The following is a 22,847-nucleotide window of genomic DNA, read 5'->3' as shown; positions in this document are numbered from 1 at the left end:
GTTGATGTGCGAACTGCTACGAAGAGCATTGAGCCATAGCGGTCTAGAAATACCCATTTTCCCCTACGAAACACGCGCCATGGTTCGTCACAAGAAGGATTTTGCTGCCAGAGGCAAAAAGAGCGGCCGTGGTGGTGGCCATGGAGGTGGCGGCTCGAGACAGCCCCGCCATCAAGATTGCAACCAAGGCCAGCAGCCAGCACGCCCAGCTTTCAAGGCAGCGTGCTGGGATCTGGGCCATTGTGACCCCAAACGATGCTCAGGGAAGAAACTCATGAAGTTGGGAATGATGCGCGATCTTCACATGGGCCAGAGACACAATGGGGTCATCATCACCCCCAACGGCCGACAAGTCGTCTCCCCCGCTGATCGAGAGCTCATGGACCAGTACGGCGCCGCTGTTGTCGAGTGCTCCTGGGCCCGTACGCAAGAGGTTCAGTGGAGCAAGGTTGGCGGAAAATGCGAAAGATTGCTGCCTTACCTCGTCGCTGCGAATACTGTCAATTACGGAAAGCCGTGGAGACTGAATTGCGTCGAGGCCCTCGCCGCCGCCTTTTACATCTGCGGACATGCCGACTGGGCGGAGCAGATTCTGGCTCCATTTTCGTACGGAGAGTCTTTCTTGCATATCAACGCGAGCATTCTCAAACGATATGCAGCTTGCCAGGATGCTGCCGAAGTGAAAAAGACAGAGGCGGAATGGATGGAGAGGTTAGAGCGGGAATACGCAGAGAGCAGAGAACAAGGCCATGACGACATGTGGACGACCGGCAATACTAACCGCCTGGCAATGCCTCCCTCTGACGATGACGATGATGATGACGACGACGACGAAGAGGGCGACAGTGACGCAAGGTCAGATGGCCACGGTAGTGTGGATGGCATATATCTGGGCAAGAAGCCGTTAGATCCCAAACCTGGCGAGATTCCTGCAAATATACCAGATGAGCACGCCAGAAGAGACAAAGACCCATTTGACATTACAGACGACAGCGAAGATGGCGATGCCGCCATGGAAGAAATCCGGCGAAAGGTCCTGGCCTCCAAAACCTTTAGCAATCCAAATCCCGAATTGGAACAAGAGAAGAAGAAGCCTGCGTCAATACCGCGACCTCAGCAACGGCATCGGTACCAAGTCGACCTTGATATGCAGCCCGACTCGGATAACGAGAGGAGCGGCGACAACCAAGATGACAGTGATGCTGCCGAGGATGACGACGAGTTTGATAATATTATTGAAGCTACGCCCGTCACTGACAGGATTGGTCTGGCGAAGCTCGAGAAGGAGCGTAGACAGGCAACGACAACTACCAAGACATTTTCGTCGACTTCTGTCTCTGCGCCGAGCAGGTGGTAGAATGCGGCTGTGGATTAAATATAATTTTCATTGAACGTTTAGTTCCATCCTTGCCCACACAAACAACCGGTGCAACCAAGTGCTTGTGACGGGTGAAGACCTTGGCGAGTTAACAGTCTCCTCTTGTATTGCATGTGTTGAGAGAAGCGACGTATATGGTACATGAAGTTTGTCTAAGAATCCTCAACCCCCTGGGGCTAGTTATACATGACGAATATTCTTCTAGTATTACAAAAATAGGCAAATGGGTTTTGTGCCGCCGACCATCTTCCGGGCCCCGATATGGCCTTTTACGTATCCGTCTTTTCCAATTACAATATCCGCCTCTCCCTGACTTCCTCATATGTTTGAATCTGATCGTCGACTTGAAAGTCTTCAAAGCCTTCCAGGCCAATGCCGCACTCTGTGCCCTTGCCCATTTCCATGACATCTTTCTTGACGTGCTTCAGGGTATCGATGCTACCTGTGAACAAAGTTGGTTGATTAGCTCTAATCGCCAAAGATATAAGACTATTACTTTTCAAGAAGGAGGCGAAAGCAGTAACAACTAAGAAAAAAAAAACGTACCATCAAAGATAACCTTGCTCTTCCGAAGCACCTTGACCAAGGAAGATTTCTTGATGGACCCGTTGCGTACTCTACACCCGGCGATATTCTTAAAAACTCTCTTCTTCAAATTAATAGGAAAGACCTGAAGGATGTCCGCCTCCCCGCTGACACGGTAGGTGATGTTCACGGGTAGAAGCTCCGAAAGGACTGCTTTGGCATCGTCTACTACATGGTAGATGACATTGTGGTCGAGAATTTTGACCTTGGCCTCTTCTGCACGCTGCTTGATATGGGGCAAGATGGGAACGTTGAAGTTGATAATGACGCTCTTTGAAGCCGCTGCGTGGTCGATATCGTACTCTGATATCTGGCCGGCTGCCGATCGAAGAATCTTGGGTCGTACCTCATTATTGCCCAGTTCCAGGACGCTGCCACAGACGGCCTCTACTGAGCCAACGACATCGGCTCTTACGGTGAAGTTTTGATACAAGATACCAGGCTCAGAGCCGGCATTGACGTCTCCATCTTCTTCTGCTTTGTCTTCAGCAGCAGCCTTTTCTCGCTGTCGTTGTTCCTGCTCAGCCAATTGGACGGAGCTCTGCTCACGTTCGGCCATTTCGAGCCGGTACTGGACGGCCGTCTTTGCCTTGCCTTCGTCAGGTGCCTGCAGTACCTGTTCTCCGGCGTCTGGCAATTCTCGCCACCCCAATACTTCAACAGGAGTGCCTGGGGCTGCTTCCACTACCTCGGCCCCAGCTTCGTTACGGAGAACTCGGACCCTGGCCCAGGTTTTCCCGGCAACAATGAAGTCTCCTGGTCGAAGAGTTCCGCGTTTAACCAGCACCGTTGCAGCCTTGCCATTTTGTTTTACACTGGATTCTAGAATCCAGCCTTCCGCCATGTCGTCTGTCTCGGCACGGACGTCGAGGATCTCTGAAAGCGTGATGATGCTCTCTTCCAAGTCGGGCATGCCCTGACCGGTTTTGCCACTTACACAAACAACTTGGACGTCGCCCCCGTAATCCTCGATTTCGACGCCATGTCGAGCAAGGTCTGCCTTAACTTGATCAATCCGAGCATCTTCTTTGTCAACCTTGTTGATCGCCACGATGATGGGCACCTTTGCAGACGTGGCGTGCTTCAGGGCTTCAATGGTCTGGGGCATGACGCTGTCGTCTGCTGCGACTACCAAGACGACAATATCAGTGACGTTGGCCCCGCGCTGACGCATGGAGAGAAAAGCTGCGTGTCCTGGCGTGTCCAAAAAAGTGATGTGCTTGCCCGTAGACATCTTCACAACAAAGGCACCGATGTGTTGTGTGATGCCGCCATGCTCTTGAGCAGCAACTGATGATTTTCGTAGCCAGTCCAATAGCGTTGTCTTCCCGTGGTCAACATGGCCCATGATGGTGACTACCGGGGGACGGCTGGGGAGTGAGGATACGTCATCCGGAATTGGTCGAGGCTTCAGATCGCGTTGAGAACCAGTGTCGACAGTGGGATCAAAGCCATATTCCATGGAGATGAGCGCTGCGGTTTCACCTGTCATGATTGTATCGGGTGTCACGTTCTCGAAGCCCATCTCCTCCATATCAACCAAGAACTGATCCGGTCGTTGCTTCAGAGCCTGCGCCAAATTTGACACACTGATATACTCGGGAAGAAAGATTGGCATGGCATGATTTTCCCCATGAAGCTCTCTCTCCTTTTGTGCCTCCTTCTCAGCTTTTCGGCGCTGTTTTTGTTCCCAGCGACGCGACGACTGGTCATCCCAGTCCTCGTCTAATTCTACGCGGCGACCCCTGGCGAATTTTCTGGACTTCTTCGTTCGTCGATCGTCAGAGGCTGGTTCGTCTTCAATATCAAATCTTGATTTTCTCCTCTCCCTTTCCCGAACCTTGTCATGGACTTGATGGAGTGAAGCTGTGCTTTGGTTGTGCCCTGACGCATCTTCATCCTTGCTTCGTGCTTTGTCGATGGTTCTTTTGCTCAAGCTGTCTGCTGCAACAGATTCTCGTCGGCCTTTGCCTTTGCCCTCTCTGAACCTGGCTACCCTCGTATCCAGCTCTCCCCAGAAGTCCGGCTCCGATGCAATTACTTCAGGTCCGTCCTTGGATGTAGCAGTTGCACCACTAGTATTGGCAGTTTTCTGTCTCTGATGCGACCTTGGCTTTGCTCGGGCTGATCTTGTGATTTCTGACCAGGTAGTGGAGTCATTACCATGACTGTGGCCGTGAGTCGGAATCTGTTGCTTACGGTGGCTAAAGGAGCCCCATCCGATTTGCTTCGGCGCACCGCCCGCAGGATGCTTTGAGGGCTCTGGAGTAGGAGCTCTGCGATGAGCTGTCTGAGATGTAGTGGCAGACGGATTGGAGGGGTGGGTGACCATTGGGGTCTCTGACGCAAATCTCGTCGTTTGGCTAGCGCTTCCCTGCTGACCGGCCGCAGACCAAGACTTTGGCGTCGGCGGCGTTTTAGGTTCTCGCATCGATTTGAATACATCGGCGAGGACAGACTTTGACTTTGTGACTTGTGCTTGGTGGGCATCGTGGGTTCGGCTCCGGATTCTTGGCTGCGTGGGGGGCGAGCCGACCTTGTCCAACGCCCGATTCGCTGCGTCGTTGTTTGTATTTGACTTGGTTTTAGCTACTTTCATACGACTCCTTGCCTCTAGCTCATGGGGAAGAAGGCTTCCACCTGGCGAGCTGTTGCTATCCAGCGTCCTTGGGGTTGTGTTGGCCGCAAACGCACCCCAGGAGCCCGCGAAGCCTCCGGGAAACCCTCCATTGGAAGGCGCACTTCCACCAGTATTTGAATTATGCCGCGCGGAAGTCGTACAGGGACCCTGAGTAGACCACAGTGCTTGCTGGGTTTGCGATGTGGTCGACGACAACTGGACTCGGCAGTATGTACAAGCGAACGGATGGCCGCGGCCCTGGTGGTTGGCACGAAGATATATTAGCTATTGCACGTAGCGTATGGTGGATTGAGATGCTAGGATGAGGTTACCTTCCAGGCACGGGCTCTAAGCATCGCCGTTTTACAGACAAGACAGGCGAGCGGCGACTTGCCTGAATCATTTACTTCTGCGCGGCAAGCTACAAGGAAGCTTTTAAAGGAAGATGAACGATGGAGAGGCAGAGTGGAGCAGGGAATCTGGGAAGGGCCCTTCGGGAGCAGGGATTGTCCGTCAAGCTCACAGTCTGCTCGGGAACATCAGTAGCCAATGGAGGAGGCTCCAATTTGAAATCATCTACTCTCACGTCGATAATTTGCTCGCTCACCGCAAAAATGCGCCGTCCATAGCGTGGAGCACTCGGTTGCGGGTTGACTTCATACATGATACGTGAATGCTTTCTAAAGTTGACTGGAAGTTGACGGTTGACGTGGGGCAGATTCGGCTGGCTGACGTTGAGCTCCAGCCGGGCAAAATCCAGACTCACTTCTTTGCCAACCACCAAGGCAAAACACATTATATTCCCTCCCCAGCGCGGCTCCCATTGCCTTGAGGGCGCTGAGTCTCTGACACCATGGCACCTACAAAACGGGCCGGAAAGGCCAAGCCTCCCAAGTCAAGCGGTGCCAACGGACTGCCGCCGGCTCCCTTCAAACAACCCCCCGACGTTCTCAACCCGTTTATTCAGGGCCTTTCTGAGAAGCATGTATACATTACGCACATCGACTCGAAGCCCGCTGCTTTCAAGCGCAAAATATTTCTGGTTCCAGTTGCCATGAACATTGCCGTGTCATTGCTCTTCGTTTGGCGCATGTACGCCATCTTGCCTTGGTACTGGAAGATTGTGCAGTCTGGCTTTGGCTGGCCCAACGAGACCACGTTTCCCATTGCAGGGTCTTCGTGGCAAGATTTTGCTTGGGAGGTGGTGAAGCGCGGTGTCACCATGTTTGTTGATTTTGTCCTGTTTGTATTTGTCTGGCCTTGGCCCGTGGAATTCGCCGCCGGTCAGGCTCACGGCAATCCCATGCTCTGGAGGCGCAAGGTCGGGTTTCAGGACAAGGAGATTTACGTGCGGCGCAGTCGCGACTGGGATCGGGTTCTGGGAGATATTTTCAAGGACGACGACTCCAAGAGGATTTTGCTGGCCTATGTCAATGCCGCCACATCGCCAATCTTGCAGGAGCAAAAGACGGGCTACCTGCTAATGAACGGCCAGTGGGATCTCGATTGGGCTTCCATGGTCCACGCCCACGCCTTGGTCGACCATAAGGTTGCGGCCATGGAGGCATTCAGGACTGTTGTGCTGCTACATCACAAGGACTTTGGGTGGCTCTGCTACGACATGAAGGCTGGCATCGCCGCGGATGAAGACGACAAACGCAGACAAGTTTTTGCTTTTCGAAACGCGCTCACCTCCATGGGCAAAGAAGACTTGTTTTATCGGTGGGTGGAGATGGTTCAGTTTGATGCCACCCAGCCCGGCGGCTTTGGCCCCGAGCAACAGGAGGCTACGGCTAAGAGGATACGCGAAATGTTTGAGGCTGCCAACGTCAACTTTGATGAACTATGGAGGGACGCCGTAGGGGAGGCGAGGATATAGATGGTGCTTGGTGCAGCTAGCGTTGGACGGAATTCAATTTCCCCTTGTACGATATAACAGCATCGGGTAATCAATCCTTTGGGGCTTATCGGCGGATCGAACCAGGTTGAGGTTGAGTCTCGGCTCCAGGTAGAACATGGGCTTACACAGCATAATATGGCAAGACAAAACGCACGACGAGGGTGCCCATGCGTGGGTTCGCAACAGACACGCGAAGAAAAGAACAGACGGCAACACACACCGGATATCGAAGGCAGTGATGGGCTACCCGTGTGAAAGCAATTGGTCTGCAGCAGCAACTATGGATATGCCATTCTGGCCATCTAGGGATTGGGTTCGGTGCATTCCGTAGCGCATGATGGCAGTCAACATTATTTATGGTGACGTGTTGAGTCAACTTCTGTAGAGTACCGGGTTCAGATGTTGCCTTGGGCTGCTGTCGGCATTGAGTTTGCAGATCAGATTCCCGCCGGTGGCCCACAAGAGAAGCACCTACCTAGGTACCTAGTACCTAGTTACCTTAGCGCGCCAAGGGGTTTTCTGGTGACTGTCTTCTGGCTATCAGCTATCAAATTTTTTTACTTGATGTATTAGACTTCTGATAAATGGTGATAGTTGTGCTGTCGCCAGAAACAAGGGCCGCGCACGCAGGCAGGTACCTAGGTGGGTACGGAGTAGTACACCCAGAGGCAGTTGGGGCGCGCTGTCAGTGGGTGGACCCAGCACTGCTGCTCAGGCCTGTGAGCACCAGACCTCAGTAAAAAGAATCAATTGCCGGCGCCAGTGCTCATGTGCCCTTCGGCCACAGCGTGCTCAAGTGTCTTCGCTCATTGTCCAGAGGCCAAGTGGCCAGTGCGCTGGCATCTATGTTACATGTCTCCGTACCGGCCACCTGGCGCCTGGCACCTGGCAGCTTCCATGTTGGCCGTTGGCTTCCAGTCTCTGTTCCAGCTACCCCAGCATCAATTCCGTATTTGCCCTGTTCAAAGTAGACGAACGGCCGCGCGCTTGCTTTCCCGACCCGGCGCTTGCGCATCCAGTCAACTTCCGTCTTTCGAATTTGGCTCCGAGTGGATCACTCGACCTCGCAACTGCGTTGATCGTCACCGGTCCACGGATCCCCTTTTTGTACCACCAACACGGCTGCCTCATTCTGTGCCCTCGTGCTCTCGTGCCCTCGTGCCCTTCCCACGTAGGTACCAATAGTTGTGCTCCATCACCAGGGACCGCATCCTTCGCCAAAAAGCACCCGCCTCCAGGGCAACTGGCTTCGTCTCTCGTCTTCGCTGCGCCCCACCCCCTTTCCGCACGTACATACGCCTGACGCCGTTTTCTGCCCCAGCGACTCTTGATAGCCTCGTAACCCTCGTTGCCGACCGCAGCAGCTCGACCTCGCCACGAGCGGCGCATTTCCCCGGCGCCGCCCATATACGTGCTCTCTTGGTTCTTCTGCTCCTTCTCCGTATCCCCACATCGCTGAAATGTCGTCGTCTGGCCTGACCCGGCGTCGTGGCGCTGGCGGAGGCGGCATAGCCAACACTGAAGGCGAGGGCAGCAACGCTGCCTCTAGGACCAATTCCTCCCACAACGTCAGAGACAGCGGCCCAGAGACGAGCTACGAGAATAGCGAAAATGGCCACAAAATCGCTTTCGACCCCAGAGATATCAGCGAGAGCGCCGAGCGCAGCAAACAGCCCAAGTTGACCATGATGGAGGAGGTGTTGCTCTTGGGACTCAAAGATAAGCAGGTAAGACGCAAATGCGAGCCCGTCTCCGCCGCTCTCTGCCTATTCTCAATTTTCAAATGCTCAATTCTGTCCCTCACGGGCCCCCGTACCTTGGTTCATTCGGTCGACCATTGATGACCCGGTTGTTTTTTTCTGCGCCAAGGGCATTTCAATTGACACTTCCTACCATTCAAGGGATACCTGTCCTTCTGGAACGACAACATTTCCTACGCCCTCCGAGGATGCATTGTTCTCGAACTGGCCTTCCGTGGTCGCATCAGCATGGAAAAGGACCCTTCCCGACGGCGATTTCCCCCGGCCGATCGAAATATCGAAGTCATAGATGATACATTGACCGGAGAAGTCTTGCTCGACGAGGCTCTCAAAATGATGAAGCAGAGCGAGAAGATGAGCGTTAGCTCCTGGATTGATTTGATGAGCGGTAAGTCCGCCGGCTCACTACGCCCTTTGCCCCTGGCCTTGAGGATTCGAAAACTGCATCGCGCCCATGCAATGCTAACTTTTGCCGGTTCCAAGGCGAGACATGGAACCTGATGAAGATTGGCTATCAATTGAAGCAAGTTCGTGAACGATTAGCCAAGGGCCTCGTAGACAAAGGCATCCTCCGAACCGAGAAGCGCAACTTCCTCTTATTCGACATGGCCACTCATCCCGTTGCCGATGGCGGAGCCAAGGAAGAGTTGCGCCGCAGAGTCCGCAACGTGCTCACACAAAGAACCGTTGTCCTCGGCGGCAACCAGTTCCTACCTGAGAACCTCGAGTTCAGATACCTCCGGACCGTGTGCATGGTCTGCGCCGCATATGCCGCCAATGTCTTGGAGAATGCTCTGTCAACCCTTGGTCACGAGGCCCGCGAGAGAGCTTTTGCTCAGACAGACGAGCTGCTGGCAGACTATAGCCAATGGCCATTTGGAAAGAAGGCTACTAGCAACGGCATCGGTGCCAACTTGCCACAGGCCATTTCAGAGGTAAGCGTTGATTTCCCCCCCCAGACGCGGGCGTTGGCTCGAGGATGAAGTACTGCGCCACTCTCAAATCCAACGGGAGTCCCTTTAAGAGTAAGGGGCGTTGAGAGACTGACAATGTGCACAGGAAATTAGCAAGGCCAAAGACAAGGAGCTGCAGTTGGAAGTCGTTGCCGCCTGTCTGAGCGTCTTTACTCGCCTCGACTCTCTCCTATAATCCACCCAACACAAACCCGCATGGCGTCAATGTATCGTGAAGCAAAATATCGCCCTTTATAACTCGGGCGGCCCTGTTGCTACACCGACTGAGCCTACAGCTCCTCCATGGCCAACCGGATACCGTCCTCGAATCGAACTGCTTCTGCACTTCTCACCTACAGAACTAATCGCCATTTTTTGGGGGAGGGAGGGGAATGCCTCCACCGCATCGTCTCCAGTTCGAACATTCATTCACCTTTCACGGCAGGGTTTGTTACCAACCTGCGTCCATCTCCGACATCTCTAGGCTGGAAAGGACCCTGTCGCAGGCAAGATGGGCTAGGCACGACTAGAGTATTGGAGAGAAGTACAAAAACTTGAAATGGAAAGTGTTCAAAAAAGGTCGAGGTGAATATGAGGGAAGAAGCCTTGTTTGTTTCTTTTTTTGAAAAAAAAGGAAAATTCGATGGATTGTTTAATTATATGCCAAATTTTACCCGTTTCATCTTCGTCTCTCCTTTTATTTGCCTTCTTTTTTATTTTGTACTTTTTTTTGCTTGTCGCAGGGGAAGTCATATTCGGGGGCATTGGCAGGGTTCACCAGAAAACGACGTGTGCAGAAGAAAGTACAGTGCCCAAGTACAAGCACCTGGGTAGTTTGGTTCGAGTGCTTGTTCCAATTGTTGCATGTGTGTGTGTGGTTTGTGGGAAACGCATACGTCCATTGGCAAGGGGGGAATGTAGAGTGGATGGATGCAAAAGACCAAGAAAAGACGAGCTCAAGTTCTACATATCTAGAGTCGAGTCAATCAAGTCATTTTTCGTTTGCTATTTACGGGAGTCTGGCTTGTCATGGGAATGTTGGCGATGCTTGAATAAGACTGAACAAGTACACCGATAGAATGTATGACGGATTTATAAAAATCCTCGAGGTCAAGGAATAAAATGATTGCTGAACAACTACAACATACTTCCCGGCCGTCGCCTCGTCATGCAGAAACAATCAACATACGATTGACAAACACTAGCTGCAACATCCCGTACCTCATCTCGAGATCGCTTCGCTGGTTATTCTTCCTCGCCCATTCACCAACTCCAACCGTGTAAACCGACAACAATGCTGGATTTTGATGAGTCCTAGACACGGCATGTGCCAACGCCAACGCCGGTAACAGAAGGGGAAAAAAAAGACAAATCGCCTTGCCGCGCAAGAACAACGTGACTCGAGCACAATGCAGCAGGAGAGAAGTGGACGAAGACTGCCCACGTGTTAGACATAAACATCTGTCGCCTGGGCCTACTTTCGACGACCACCAACTCCGAAGCTGCCTTCGAATCCGGGTCGCCCGCCCTTCTTCTTCTTGGCGCCGCCCTTCTTTTTTCCAGCCTTGCCGAGTAGCTTCTCTTCCCTGCGCTGCTTGATGTTCTCTTCACGCTTCTTTTGTCTTTCTTTCTGTGCCTGCTGCACGCCCTTGGTGCGCTCTGTCCATGCCTTCTCGCTCTTCTTCTTGGCCGCTTCCTTACGCTTCACTGCCTTCTTTAGGATAGCCTCATCATCTCGGATCTTTTCACCCTCGACTCTGCGTCGAGCCGTCAACCAAGCCTCCTTCTCGGCAACGTCGGCTTGTTTTTCTGCGTCCAATTCTTGCAACCTCTTCTTTTGGTTCTGTACCTTGAGCAGCGCCGTCTTGGCATCAGATGGACCCTTCTTCTTTCCCTGGCTCAGCACATAGCTAAGATCGTGCGACATCTGCGACCCATCTCCAAACGCAACCCGACCAAAGGAAAAACTACCCGCACCCTCCTCTAGCTCGACCGCAGGACTCATGACACTAGGCGAGTTGGAAGCCAGAGCTTCTTCTCGTTTCATTGCCTCTTCAAGCTTAGCCTGCTTCCGAAGTTCCAGTTTGCGTTGTTTTCGCTGCGCTTGCTTGGCCCGTCTCGATTCGATGAGCTCCTGTCGAGTTCTAATAGGCTTGCCGTCTGGACCATCCGCCTTTCTGGCAGCTCTCAGCGCCTCGATTTTGGCAGCAAGTCGTGCTCGCAGCGCAGTTGTGTCAGCAGGAACCTTGATATGCTTGGGCTTTTCTGATGGAGGAATGGTGGAGGAGACAGAAGTGGTGGTGCTGGCTTGCTCGGCCGAGGCATCGTTCAATGAGTTGGACGGATCAGTCGTGTCGAATGTGGGTGATTGCGGCTCGGACTCGGATCTCGAAGCCACTTCAACAACGTCGTCTTTGGTCTTGCTCAATGGGCCTTCGGGTTGCGCCTCGTTCTTATGTTCCGTGGACTCGGTCGCATTAGCATTCTGAATGGAGGTCTCGACAGCGTTCTGCTTCAATGACTTTTTCTCGGCTTTCTTCTCGGCTTTCTTCTCGGCCCTCTTTTCTCGCTTGGCATCTCGCTTTGCATCCTTCTTGGACAGCTTGGGCGTCCCTTCCGCTGTTTCCAAGGTGTCCCTTTTGTGCTCGTCGTCCTTGGACAATTTCGGCCTCTTGTTGCTCTCTTCGGGTTTCCTTTTCAGCCCTTCGCCAGGCTTTTCAGTCTCAATGCCATCAATCGCTTCAAACGAGCCGCCATCCGAGTCGCTTTCATTCTCGTTTTCATTTTCGTTCTCAGCCTCGTTATCCTCGTCGGCTTGCTCCTCCATCTGCCTCAGTTTTCGTTTGCTTTTGGCTCGCTCGTCCATAACTTCCTTGGCGTTTCGGTTCAGCTCGCTGTCCGGATCCAGCTTTCCCCTTCGGGCGGCGGCGGCTTCTTTCTTTGTCTGCTTCTTTCTCTTCCATTGATCCTGCAAAGTGTTTGATTAGAGAATGGACTGGCTGCAGACCTCAAGACGACGAAGCAATATGATATTTAAGGCATGGAAGAGGCGGACAGGATTCACGAGCAAGTAGCGAGTTTTGGTTGGTCGCTAGGTTGACCCGGCGTAGAAAGCGCCGGCGTGGGGGGTTCACATACGGCTGTATCTTCTCCATAGTATATCTTCGCTGGGATTAGACTCAAGAGGCCATCGAAAGACTTTGAGTAATCGCGTAAGCGATCCTGTACATGTTGGTCAGCTCGAAAGATTTCACGAAAGTGCTGGGCAACAGCAGCGGGGCAAAGGGCTCCAAAACGAACCTGCAGCGACGATGCTTCCATTGCTGTCAATATTCTTGACCTGCCCCTGCCCTCAAGGATATCGAGACACTCTTTTGTGAACGATAAGTAGCTATGTTTGAAAAAAAAAAAGATTTTTTTTCTTTTTTGGGAAATATCTTTGTCCCTTTCAAACGTGTTGCCCACGTCCACAGCAATGGGAAGTAGTAAACGGCGGCGACTGGTGAAGGCGGTGGGCAGATTGGCGCCTCTGGGATTTTTTTTTCTTGCTCTCCACTTGAAGAGGTTCCGAGAGACCCTGGCCTGGTGCGAGAGGTCTCGTCCAACAAACAAATGTGGGGTACTTGGATGCTACTTGCAGGCGCATCATCCATCACGATGGTAGAGGGAACTGTCACACCTCGATCTAATCAGCCCGGATAGCGAATTGCGAGATAAATAATAGCGAAATAATATCTTTTACTAATTCTCGAATGAAAAATTTCTTTCTTTCTTTCTTTTTTTTTCCTTTTTTCTTGTTTTCCCCCAGCATCAGCTTACTACAATAACGGTCTAACCCTGTTTCTCCGCCTGGGAATTATCCGGGCACGTGACAAAAATGACGGAAATGTCATCCAGCATACGCACTGGGTCGTTCTTGGAAACACAATACGCCTCTAATCCAGAGAAGACAGTGACGCAGGTATAATTATGTCCTTGATGGAATACATATGGGCTCTGGTCCATCAGACATGTGCATCGACCAAATACCAGGCCACAACGGGCCTCTAATCGAACTGCACCGATTTCCATGCCAACATAAGTACATGATGCAAAACAACGATACGAGCAACATGGTGAAGCGCTTCGTATTCCGCTTATTGTGATTTTTTTTTTCCGCTTCAATTTCGCGAGATCGTACGTGAAATAATTGACCCACAGCCCAGTGGCCATTCGCGGTCCATGTATTTAGGCCTGCTACAAGATAAACCATTGCGAGAGGCTAAATTTCATTTCCTCTTGCTGGCCTTTTTGGGACCAGCGGCAGCCTCCCGCTTCTTGGCTTCTTTGGCCTCAATTTCTGCCTTTCGAGCCTTTTCTTGCTCTTCTTTCTCTTCCTTCTCAGCCTATTTCGGAAATGAGTCAGCATAGGTAAGAAAGGGTCCCGACATATCCCGGACCAAGTCATGCGGAAAAATTTTTGCGTTTCCGTACCTGTTTTCGTGCAGCATCGGCTGCGCGTTGCTCTCGAATGAGTTTAAGACGAGCAAGATCTGCCTTGGCTTGATCTGTTTTACCTTCTGCCTGCAACTTCATATACTTCTCCTTGGCTGCTGCGGCCTCGGCAGCTTCCCGTTCCTTGCGGTTCCCAGGGGCATTCATGTTCTGGACGCCCTCCGTGATGTCATCGACATCGCTGCTCTTGGCTTGTTTCCGGGCTGACCTGGAGTGGTTCGGGTTGGCGGGCATGCCGTCGTCGCTCTCGTCGTCGCTAGAGGGCATATCGCCCACCTGGACTGCACGAGACTTTTGCTTGGCAATGGCAGCCTCTTTACGGGCCTTTTTCAGGGCCTTGCGGTCGTCGCGGTTCTCGACATCGGCTGTAGCCTTTGAAGGGCCAGCATGATCGCTTTCCTCTTCACTAGACTCCTCCTCAGAGTCATCTTCGGAACGTTCGTCTGCGGCACCGGCCGACCACATGCTGACTTGGTTGCCATCGGCGTCGACTGGCTGTAGTGAACGAGAGTAGTGTTTGCCACCTAAGTAGGAGAAATGTGGGTTAGAACTGGGTTCAGATCCAGACGTTCAAGTCTAAGCCTCCTGAGTCTGCGCAGGGCAAAAGACTTGACGTTCGCGTGCTTTGAAAAACTTACCGCCTCTGGTTGGTTTGTTGAATTTTCCACCGCGACCGCGAGGACCAGCTACTGAGCCTCCGGCCATGTTGTGTGGTAGAAATTGATAAAGATATAGAAGAAGACAGAATGAGAGAAGCGAGGGATTTACCTTGGGTTGAGGTCAGAGAATGACCGTCGACCCTTTTGAAGGAAATAAAAAGCAAGACGATGAGGATATCAGGCCGAAACGGCAGGGACGTGTCGATTTGCACAATGCAATGGGCAGAAGAAGGTAGTAGAAATGTTTCGGTGGGCGCTCGAGGCGGGGTAGCGGGGTTGATTTTTGGGCAGTTGTGCTCAAGTGCTGTCTGGCTGACCAAACAGAAGAGGCAAGATGGTAAACGTAAACGGAGTTGCCGTTGCTGTTGACGACCGCTTTGAAGATGGATGATAACCCAGTGAGCCAAGTCCCAAGATGTTTGCTTTAATGGAGGGGGATGTGATTTGTGCTACAGGGGTTTTCTTGGCAGGCAGACAAAGCTCCCAGATTCATCACAATGAGGCGGGCCAAAGGGGTGGTGAGTCAAGGCGTGCAGAATCATGGTGAGATTGTGAGACTGTGAGTCAAGGTTCGGGACAACAAGGTGGGAAGCCGGTGTGTCCGATCCGTCTATGTTGTGTGCCAGGAATTCAATGTTTGGTGCTCACACGACCACACATGCCACACGCATGCATCTTTCAATTGAGCTTGACGTGTTGACAATAAACCTATGGCCACTTGATGCCTGCCACGCTGAGGACCCCTGACATGGGCAAGTTGCCATGCTTTGGATCTTGGGCAAGCACTTGGCGACTTGGAGCTCTTGTGTGACACACACGCGCACACACAGATCGGCATTCCTTGTCCTGTATTCGTGGTTGGCCCCCTAATAATTCATTTCTGGCCAGGTCATCGAGGCGACCGACGGGACTCAGGGGAGGTTCGCGGGAGCACCCGCGCACTAACAAAAAGTCGCCTGGGTGCATAGCCAGTCAAACCTCGCGTGTTGCCATTGTGTAGGTAATAAATAATGCTTTGTATCTGGGTTGTCAATGGGCGCCCAATCCTGCCCCTTCTGTGGACAAACCGTAAATGGGCCAAATGCGGCACAGGCTCATCTTTCTTCCGGCCCTGGAGCCACTTCGCATCCATATCTTGCGCCGCGCAGCTTTGGACTTTTCTCCTCTTCTCTTCTTCAACCTACTAGAAAATATCAATCCTTCATATTCACTCTGGCTTTCACTCACTTCAATGAATGCCACCGGAGGGGAAACTGGAGGAAAGATGGGATCCTAACCGTCGATCTTACCATTTGTTCTGCATGCATTTCGGTGCTCGTGGCTCAGATAAAAATTTCAACCGGCGGCACAAGCATTTGCACAACCAACCCCGGAGAAGTTTCGGGGGCGTAGTCATTTTCTCGTACGAATGGCTCTCGGGTCGCTAATATTTGTTCATGTACCATGTCAAATGCGTAGCTCCATATGCTGGCGAACGAGTTGCCTGCGCGTTTATTATTATTCTGCTCCATGATCAAAATCTGCTGCACACACAGATGGGATAGCCAAGAGCATCAATCGACGTTGTTCACACTCAGTTGACTCATCCACACCGCAGCCTTAGGCCTTGATACCTTCCATATTGCGTTGAACGCTCTATTAATTACAAACCTTGGCTCACATCGCTATGGGCATTATTTTTTTTTTTTTTTTTTTTTTTTTTTTTTTGTCAGAGACAACCTTGCCGGGGCCAAGTTAACTAGCCGTGGGAAATGGAGCAATACTACCTACCTAGGTACCTGGTAGTTGCACAGTGCCAGCACCAAATATTCGTGGTCACAAGCCTTGTAGTTAAACAAAAAATGAAAAGAAAACTTGACTATAACTTGTTCGTAGCTCTTCAATATGCGTGAAATGAACTGAGCCGCAAACACAATACTACTTATATACGACTTCTAAGCTTCCCTGTGTCCCCTCTCTTCTCACCACAACCGACCTGATGGCTTGAACGGCGACTCGCCATAAATTTGTCTACTCATGCCAAAACGTATACCATTGTGATTGGAGCCTTGTCAAGTTTGACCAGCACCAGAGCTGCATGAATCTGCTTCCAAAGGGGTGCATCTCGAGATAGAGCCCCCGCTCATACCCTCAAGTAACCCCTGTCCAGCCCGTGAAGCTAGAACCGCGCGGCGGTTGACTTCGAACTGCTCAGACGCGATTTGAGCGTCTTCCTGTTGTGCTTGCAGCGGCCGGGTATCAGGGGCGTTGCGGGATGGGCGCCTAGCATTGACATTTTCCCACAGTTGCTCCGACGGAGTAGGACTGGGCTGCTCGTCGTTCCCTAGCTGCGAAAACAGACGATCATAGGGCTCTGCGACGACAAGCCTAATCCTAACATGACCCTGGCGATACATGGATGATGGAGCATCATTCGGCTTGGAAAGGCGTGAAAATAAGCAAGTCGGAGAGGCTTTATTGACTTTGCAGTGCGACGTAGTCGAATTTGGTTGAGGGTTGGAAGTCGGACTGCGCAGTCCATTTTGTGCCTTCTTCCCACAGAAGGGACGGGAATATCCCAAGTCAGGGATTTTAAGTATCCTCATACCAGAAGAAATACAAGGTGATTCGATTCTTCCAGCTTCTCTGGAGGGCATCTGTCTCGGGGTAGTTAGAAACAAAATCCTGGTACAGGTAGCGAGTCCTCTTATAACAGATTTGCACGTACACATCTCGCAAGTGCCATCCATTGCTTTGATTCATCCATCGTCGTTGATCTGGGATGTGAACCATGAGCCCTGGGCCTAGGCGAGTAGTTCATTTTTATGCCTGTGATGATATTTATCCTTTGTCCTTTGTTGCGTTCTTGTACTGAATGAGGATAAAGCATTCGCGTACACTTTGACATTGGTGACAATAAGGCACACGGCCAAGCGTCTTTGAGACACAAAAGAAAAATGGTACACATGACCATATTTTTTTTGCAAGGGTGGCTACGTCTTTTATATAGCTTCCCAGGACGAATTCAGGTTTGAAGAATTGGCTCAAGCCAGGCGCTGGAGGCTTGCGCCAAGCTTGCATTGTTAGTTTTCCACGGCCGCGCACTCCGCACAAGAACTGACAAACTACCGACTTGGAATACTCTATTTTGACAGCTTAAAGTTGAGATTAGAGTTCACTAAAACTCAACCCATGCTTGGAAGAAGTTGCTAGATTGAGATACGCACCTCGTCAAACCCGCGTCCCAAACTCCATGAGTATTATTTACTTAGCGACTGTAAAATATCATCCAGTCTCTGTCTCTTTTTACTGCGCAATGAATGTTCCACTTGCTCACCCCACGCCAAGTTTGTTGTCTTCCTCGACATCTTCTGTGGTAAACGGGGTTCTTCTTGGCCTCGCAAGTTGGGAGGCCGAGTGAATGTCATTCGCTTTGTTGCAAAAAGTCCTCGGCTGACGTAGGATGGAGTGTTGGTGATACCGCCACGACCGTTGTGCCCTAGAAATAAGCTGGCGAATGGTTTTGAGGGCAAAATGAATGGTCCGACAACAGCTTGAGTATCGGACTGAACGCCACGGGATCTCAAGTCCTCGTCTCCGCCCAGCTGGCCGATGAAGGCGTACAGCCAAAAGGCCCATGCCTCGAATGTGATTCCGTGGCAAGACCCTACGTCTCTCAAAGAAGCTTCTATATCCCAGGTAGGGAGGTAAGCCTTTGCGGTATCTGTCAGGTAGTCCAATAAAGGCGGAGCTTGACGGTCTGTGACGAATTTTACAGCACAGCGAGAGTCGCCGCAGAGAGAAGACAAGTCTGCCTCTACTCTCCTCGCGAGATCTCTCAGGCGACTACTTCGAATCTGCTCAAGCGGTGCAAAGAGCATCAGATATCGCAGTAATGAGTCTTCCGTGCCGCTGGCGGAACCGGCCATCTCCCAGCCATGCTCAAGAGCAGAACCGGATGGATCTGGCCAGTCGCCTCGAGAGGCCATGACATCGTACAATGCCAATGATGGAAATTTCGTCACCCAGCGAAGTGACTCCTGCGTAGCATCTTGGTCCCTCCAGAGGCGCAATACTCGCAGGAGTGGGAACGGATTTTCCACCTCGGCCCAACCACGTATGAGCCTATCGCTGACCTCGGGGAACGAAGCTCGCACCTCGTCAGCTGGTTGGATGAGCTCCAACACCCCGAGACTCTTCATACTCGCGAGACAAAGCAGTTCACGGGTGGTAAACTGGCAGCCGCCGCTGATGACCAGATGCGCAATGAAGTCGGTTGATGAGGATATCAAAGGCTGGGTGTAGATCTTGAGCTCTTCTGCCGGGTGGCATATGTGTTGCCTGAACCGATATACTCCGAGAGTCTTGTCCTCATCGTCTGCTACCAAGATTTTGGAGAACAGTTTCCATGCATGCAGGCAAACACCCCTAGGCGTTTATTGAATTTAGCTGTCGAACGAGTTCGCCAAGAGCGTCACAGCCTCGCCATGAACAAGGTAAGGAAAAAAAAAACAATACACCTCATCATTGCCAGATTCATGCTGCCAGGGTCATTTACCTTGCTTCGAGCAACAGCCAGATGCGCCAAAGTAGCCGGATAGGCATTGCGTCTAGATGGCGTTCCGTCACGTCTCCAATATTGTTGGCAATAACATGAGTTGCCATGTCAATCAGTGATCGGGGACCTTTTGTCCCTCGAGGAGTGAATAAAGGATACGGTCGCCGACGGGACCAATCTCGGTCGCCACCATGGACGGTGAGGCTCTGTCGCGGGACCGTCCATTCTCTGTAGACCTGGCCCGATGACTTGTCAAACATGGCGGGAATGTGACGGCACTTGCGACATGATGCGGTAGGGGTTCGCAGCTCCAAAGATTAGAAAAGACAAATGGGCAGGAAAAAATTGCTGTCAAAGTCAAACGTAGATGTTCCGGTAAGCCTCTGCCCACCCACATGGTGAACACTGAGCACTGACTCGGCTAAAATAGCTGACCCAAAGTCCCGTGTCGCGCTTGTACCAGAGAGAGACCAACACACCTTTCAAGAGTCAAGGACAAAACACCCCAACGATTCTTGCTTGAATGCATGGTTACTTGATTTTTTATTCTTTTTTTAATTTTTTTCAATTTTATTTCATGTTGTCTTTATCTTTGCTAAATCCCGGTTTGGCAAAGACATGCGCCAACAGCCAACCAAACGCCCCAATTATGTCGCTAGCAAGTGTCAAAGCCAGATCAAACAAGCTCAATCAATTCCACCCGACATGGAACTAGAAACAAGTATTCTCTTAGCCACCGTCCAAAGTATTCGTCTCGCTCTTTTCTCTTAGTCGATGTCGATGCATGAATTTACAACATGGGCTTAAGATCCTTGGACACGGTAAAAGGTGCCTCGGTCTTGCTCTTAATCTCTTCAACCGTCACGCCATCAGCTATCTCGATAAGATTTAGGCCATGTGCAAAATCAACGTCGAAAACTCCCTGGAAACCAAATTGTTAGCTTCACTCTCGGCTTTTCGGCACCTTGTCTCGGTCAACAGGACTCAAAGGACTCACCAGTTCAGTAATGATTCGTGACACGCATGCACGTCCAGTCAAGGGGAATGCACATTGCTTGACTATCTTGGGGTTGCCCTTCTTGTCGGTGTGCTCCATTGTCACAACTACCTTGGTCTTGGAGGGGTTGCTGACGAGATCCATGGCACCGCCAAACCCTTTGACCTTGCCGGGCAGCATCCAGTTGGCAAGGTCACCTGTTCCGCTTACTTGCATAGCTCCCAAAATAGTGAGGTTGATTCTTCCGCTGCGAATCATGCCAAAGCTTTCCTCGCTGCCGAAGACAGCTGCACCACGGTTGAGGGTTACCGTCTCCTTGCCAGCATTGATCAAGTCGGCATCCTCGTCACCCTTCTTGGGATAAGGACCCAAGCCAAGGATACCATTCTCAGACTGAAGTTGGACTTCAACCTCAGGACCAACGAAACCCGGCGCTAGCATAGGCATGCCGATGCCCAAATTAGCGTACATGCCGTTCTTGAACTCCTTGGCTGCTCGCTTGACAATGCGCTCACGTTTGGCGGCGGTGTCACCGGTTCCCAACGCTGCCTTGGCATCGGCGTCGCTTTCATCCTTGGCAAAAGTGAACTTTTCAATATTCTTCTCACTAGTACTCTGAATAACGCGCTTCACGTAGATGCCAGGCAGGTGGACGGCCTCGGGGGGGATCTCACCAGGCTCAACAATATGCTCGGCTTCGACAATGGTCATTTTGGCATTTCGGCCCATGGCGCCATTGAAGTTGTGAGCAGCAAGACGGAACTGGCAGTTGCCGAGCTTGTCTGCCTTGTAGGCCTTGACAAAGGCATAGTCGCCATCAATGGCATGCTCTAGCAAATACGACTTGCCATTGAACACCTTGACGTCCTTGGGATACGAGTATTCATCTGGGGTGCCGTCGGCCTTGTTTTTCAACGGCAAGTCGCCGGTTTGAACCACGGTTCCGAAAGCAGCAGGGGTGTAGAAGGCGGGAATGCCCTTGCCACCAGCAGCGCAGCGCTCAGCCAAGGTTCCCTGGGGAGTGAGCTCCAGCTCAACCTCGCCGGTCAGGTACATGGTTTCGAACGTCTTGTTCTCCCCAATGTAGCTAGCAACCATCTTCTTGACCTGCTTGGTCTTGAGGAGCTTGCCGAGGCCGGAGTTGTCTGTACCGGCATTGTTGGAAACAGCTGTGAGACCAGTGATTTCAGGCTTTTCGAGAACCTCGTCAATGAGGGTATCGGGGACACCACAAAGCCCAAATCCACCACAGAGCAGGGTTGAGTTCGGCTTCATATCCTTCAAGGCTGCTGAAGCAGAGGGGAAGACCTTGTTGATCTCGGCCCGGCGTAGAGATACGGAGAATGACCTGGTCAGGGCCGGAGAAGGCTGATGGCGGTTTGTGTTAGCCCAAGGGAGTCAAGGACGCCGCAGCGGTGAATGAGCCTAGGCAATACGTACGTTGCAGCCATGGCGAGCGAAGGCCCGGAGAGTCGCCATGCGAAGAGCAGCGGACGGCATTGTGAGATTATTTATACGTTGAAGCTGGAGACGTTTATACTATGCAACAGCAAGCGTCACACGGATGCGATGATGGCCTATAGAGCTCGATTTTGAAAGATTGGCCAATGGGGGAATTTGGGTGCTGCTTCTAAACTTGAGCCTCGCACCGCCAACCGACTTCAGCTCCCTTGGAAAGATGGACTAAGGATAAAAGATGGCAGCGATGGATGAATTACAGAAGGTACACCGGAAACAAAAGCTGGCGGCAACAGAGGAGAAGGCCAAGCACAGAGGAAACCGGCAACTGGTCTCGGGAAAACGGAGTGTGGGATGGGCGGGTGCGCAGATGCGTCTTGTTAACAGCTTATGAAGCTCTCGAGCCGCGAGGGTCCGCAGGAATCAATTGGAGGCGGCAACACGCGAATGATGGGAACTGTGCCGCTAGTGGCCGAGCCGACTCTTCCCTTCGGGTGCAGCGTCGGCAAAGAGCTCTCCCTTTCGGAACCTGGTAAGCGGTTTCCGTTCCGCGCAGCCGCCAATGGCCCATGGCGGCGGCAGGTGCAGGTTGGCCATCGAGAGCTGTGGGGGCGGGTCCGGATGGGTATGAGAGAACATGAAGCTTTTGGAAGGAGACAAGCATCGGTTCCGAAGGCAAGCCGAATTTGGCCCAACCCACAACCTTACCGACATGCTTCTACTGTCTGGTGGTAATTCCTCCTCCGAAACGTTGTGTCCCCTTGAGATGCTGAAGGCTTTCCATGAGTTGTCGACGCTCAATCTCACGAACTCTGCCTTTGGTCCATTCTGGTTAGTACGTTCACTTATTTGGCGAAATACTGGGCCGAGTGCTCCATTCTCACGCCGTCGAAACGTAGAAATCGCTTGGCTTGTCCCATCGGATCCGATGCCGCCATTTTGGCCTTGGCTGCCATGAGTCGTCCGTAATTATTCTCCGGAGTACGGAAAACGTCAGGGTAAACCGTCTTCCGGCGGCGGCCGACCACTCCAGCGACGATGAACTACCTTCCTACCTACATAGTACACAAGGTAATTGTCGGGAATAATACTTGCTTCGCGCCGGTTATCGGCTCTTGACGGTGCAGATCTAGACAAGTGCTCTCTCTCTATTAATCTACATGCCCAAAAAACTCAGGCGCGCAATGAGATGGCCGAGCTTGTGCCTACCATGCTAAAGTTTATTTATTGTTCCAAAGTCGATTGTTGCTTATTGATTTGCTCGCTGCTCCGTACCCGGGCTCTTGACTATAACCCATCGTTCTATGGAAAAGCAATATTGAACCAGACTCATCACTCTTCTGTGGCTTTACGGGTGACCACTTGTGTCCGTGATGTACTCCGGACCCCGTACCAAGACTCTGTCCTGCTGGAAGCCCGGGTGCCCAAGTACTTGAGTAAATGGCGCCAGCCCGCAGCAACAGCTGCTTATCAGCTTATCGCCCCGCAGCTAGCGCAACCAAGCTT

At 51.9% G+C, this 22,847-nt stretch overlaps 9 protein-coding genes across 9 annotated transcripts; 3 read left to right on the top strand and 6 right to left on the bottom strand.

Annotated features, from left to right (window-relative positions):
- The first annotated feature begins 32 nt into the window (after positions 1-32).
- TSR3 (ribosome biogenesis protein tsr3) lies at positions 33-1,412 on the top strand. Its single transcript, XM_007812844.2, has one exon. The coding sequence runs from the start codon at positions 80-82 to the stop codon at positions 1,355-1,357; it is 1,278 nt and encodes a 425-aa protein (XP_007811035.1). The 5' UTR covers positions 33-79; the 3' UTR covers positions 1,358-1,412.
- IFM1 (translation initiation factor IF-2) lies at positions 33-5,059 on the bottom strand. The gene is made up of 3 exons (XM_066121224.1): positions 4,916-5,059; positions 1,925-4,841; positions 33-1,820 (listed from the first exon to the last, which is right to left on the bottom strand). Exons 1-3 carry the CDS (start codon positions 4,937-4,939, stop codon positions 1,669-1,671), a joined length of 3,093 nt encoding a protein of 1,030 aa, XP_065973579.1. The 5' UTR covers positions 4,940-5,059; the 3' UTR covers positions 33-1,668.
- Positions 5,060-5,179: 120 nt separating this feature from the next.
- J3458_018745 (uncharacterized protein) lies at positions 5,180-7,146 on the top strand. The gene has a single exon (XM_007812846.2). It carries the CDS (start codon positions 5,437-5,439, stop codon positions 6,460-6,462), a length of 1,026 nt encoding a protein of 341 aa, XP_007811037.1. The 5' UTR covers positions 5,180-5,436; the 3' UTR covers positions 6,463-7,146.
- A 797-nt stretch (positions 7,147-7,943) lies between these two features.
- VPS74_2 (Vacuolar protein sorting-associated protein 74) lies at positions 7,944-9,392 on the top strand (the record flags this gene model as incomplete). Its single annotated transcript, XM_007812847.1, has 4 exons — positions 7,944-8,210; positions 8,385-8,631; positions 8,727-9,178; positions 9,303-9,392. The coding sequence occupies 4 exons, from the start codon at positions 7,944-7,946 to the stop codon at positions 9,390-9,392; spliced, it is 1,056 nt and encodes a 351-aa protein (XP_007811038.1).
- Positions 9,393-9,919: 527 nt separating this feature from the next.
- Positions 9,920-12,922, bottom strand: J3458_018743 (uncharacterized protein). The gene is made up of 3 exons (XM_066121223.1): positions 12,497-12,922; positions 12,335-12,418; positions 9,920-12,164 (listed from the first exon to the last, which is right to left on the bottom strand). The coding sequence occupies exons 1-3, from the start codon at positions 12,515-12,517 to the stop codon at positions 10,671-10,673; spliced, it is 1,599 nt and encodes a 532-aa protein (XP_065973578.1). The 5' UTR covers positions 12,518-12,922; the 3' UTR covers positions 9,920-10,670.
- A 542-nt stretch (positions 12,923-13,464) lies between these two features.
- J3458_018742 (uncharacterized protein) lies at positions 13,465-14,395 on the bottom strand (the record flags this gene model as incomplete). The annotated part of the gene is made up of 3 exons (XM_007812849.1): positions 13,465-13,581; positions 13,670-14,214; positions 14,329-14,395. 3 exons carry the CDS (start codon positions 14,393-14,395, stop codon positions 13,465-13,467), a joined length of 729 nt encoding a protein of 242 aa, XP_007811040.1.
- A 2,005-nt stretch (positions 14,396-16,400) lies between these two features.
- Positions 16,401-17,302, bottom strand: J3458_018741 (uncharacterized protein; the record flags this gene model as incomplete). The annotated part of the gene is made up of 2 exons (XM_066121222.1): positions 16,401-16,985; positions 17,057-17,302. 2 exons carry the CDS (start codon positions 17,300-17,302, stop codon positions 16,401-16,403), a joined length of 831 nt encoding a protein of 276 aa, XP_065973577.1.
- A 286-nt stretch (positions 17,303-17,588) lies between these two features.
- On the bottom strand, positions 17,589-19,146 carry J3458_018740 (uncharacterized protein; the record flags this gene model as incomplete). Its single annotated transcript, XM_007812850.1, has 2 exons — positions 17,589-18,756; positions 18,887-19,146. The coding sequence occupies 2 exons, from the start codon at positions 19,144-19,146 to the stop codon at positions 17,589-17,591; spliced, it is 1,428 nt and encodes a 475-aa protein (XP_007811041.1).
- A 183-nt stretch (positions 19,147-19,329) lies between these two features.
- On the bottom strand, positions 19,330-21,718 carry J3458_018739 (uncharacterized protein). Its single transcript, XM_007812851.2, has 3 exons — positions 21,324-21,718; positions 19,884-21,251; positions 19,330-19,808 (listed from the first exon to the last, which is right to left on the bottom strand). Exons 1-3 carry the CDS (start codon positions 21,381-21,383, stop codon positions 19,677-19,679), a joined length of 1,560 nt encoding a protein of 519 aa, XP_007811042.1. The 5' UTR covers positions 21,384-21,718; the 3' UTR covers positions 19,330-19,676.
- Between the last annotated feature and the right edge of the window lie 1,129 nt (positions 21,719-22,847).

Source organism: Metarhizium acridum (genome assembly GCF_019434415.1).
Source record: "Metarhizium acridum strain ARSEF 324 chromosome Unknown scaffold_555, whole genome shotgun sequence".
Classification (NCBI taxonomy): domain Eukaryota; kingdom Fungi; phylum Ascomycota; class Sordariomycetes; order Hypocreales; family Clavicipitaceae; genus Metarhizium; species Metarhizium acridum.
This window is presented reverse-complemented; position numbering and strand designations above follow the sequence as displayed.

Coding starts and splice junctions, on each gene's coding strand:
- TSR3 (XM_007812844.2), top strand. CDS start 80: ATGGTTCGTCACAAGAAGGATTTTGCTGCCAGAGGCAAAAAGAGCGGC.
- IFM1 (XM_066121224.1), bottom strand. CDS start 4,939: ATGCTTAGAGCCCGTGCCTGGAAG. Junction 4,842..4,915: donor TTAGAGCCCGTGCCTGGAAG/GTAACCTCATCC, acceptor GCCAACCACCAG/GGCCGCGGCCATCCGTTCGC. Junction 1,821..1,924: donor GAGCAAGGTTATCTTTGATG/GTACGTTTTTTT, acceptor CTTTGTTCACAG/GTAGCATCGATACCCTGAAG.
- J3458_018745 (XM_007812846.2), top strand. CDS start 5,437: ATGGCACCTACAAAACGGGCCGGAAAGGCCAAGCCTCCCAAGTCAAGC.
- J3458_018743 (XM_066121223.1), bottom strand. CDS start 12,517: ATGGAAGCATCGTCGCTGCAG. Junction 12,419..12,496: donor TGGAAGCATCGTCGCTGCAG/GTTCGTTTTGGA, acceptor CAACATGTACAG/GATCGCTTACGCGATTACTC. Junction 12,165..12,334: donor ACTATGGAGAAGATACAGCC/GTATGTGAACCC, acceptor AACACTTTGCAG/GATCAATGGAAGAGAAAGAA.
- J3458_018739 (XM_007812851.2), bottom strand. CDS start 21,383: ATGCCGTCCGCTGCTCTTCGCATGGCGACTCTCCGGGCCTTCGCTCGC. Junction 21,252..21,323: donor TCGCTCGCCATGGCTGCAAC/GTACGTATTGCC, acceptor AACCGCCATCAG/CCTTCTCCGGCCCTGACCAG. Junction 19,809..19,883: donor CACGAATCATTACTGAACTG/GTGAGTCCTTTG, acceptor TTTGGTTTCCAG/GGAGTTTTCGACGTTGATTT.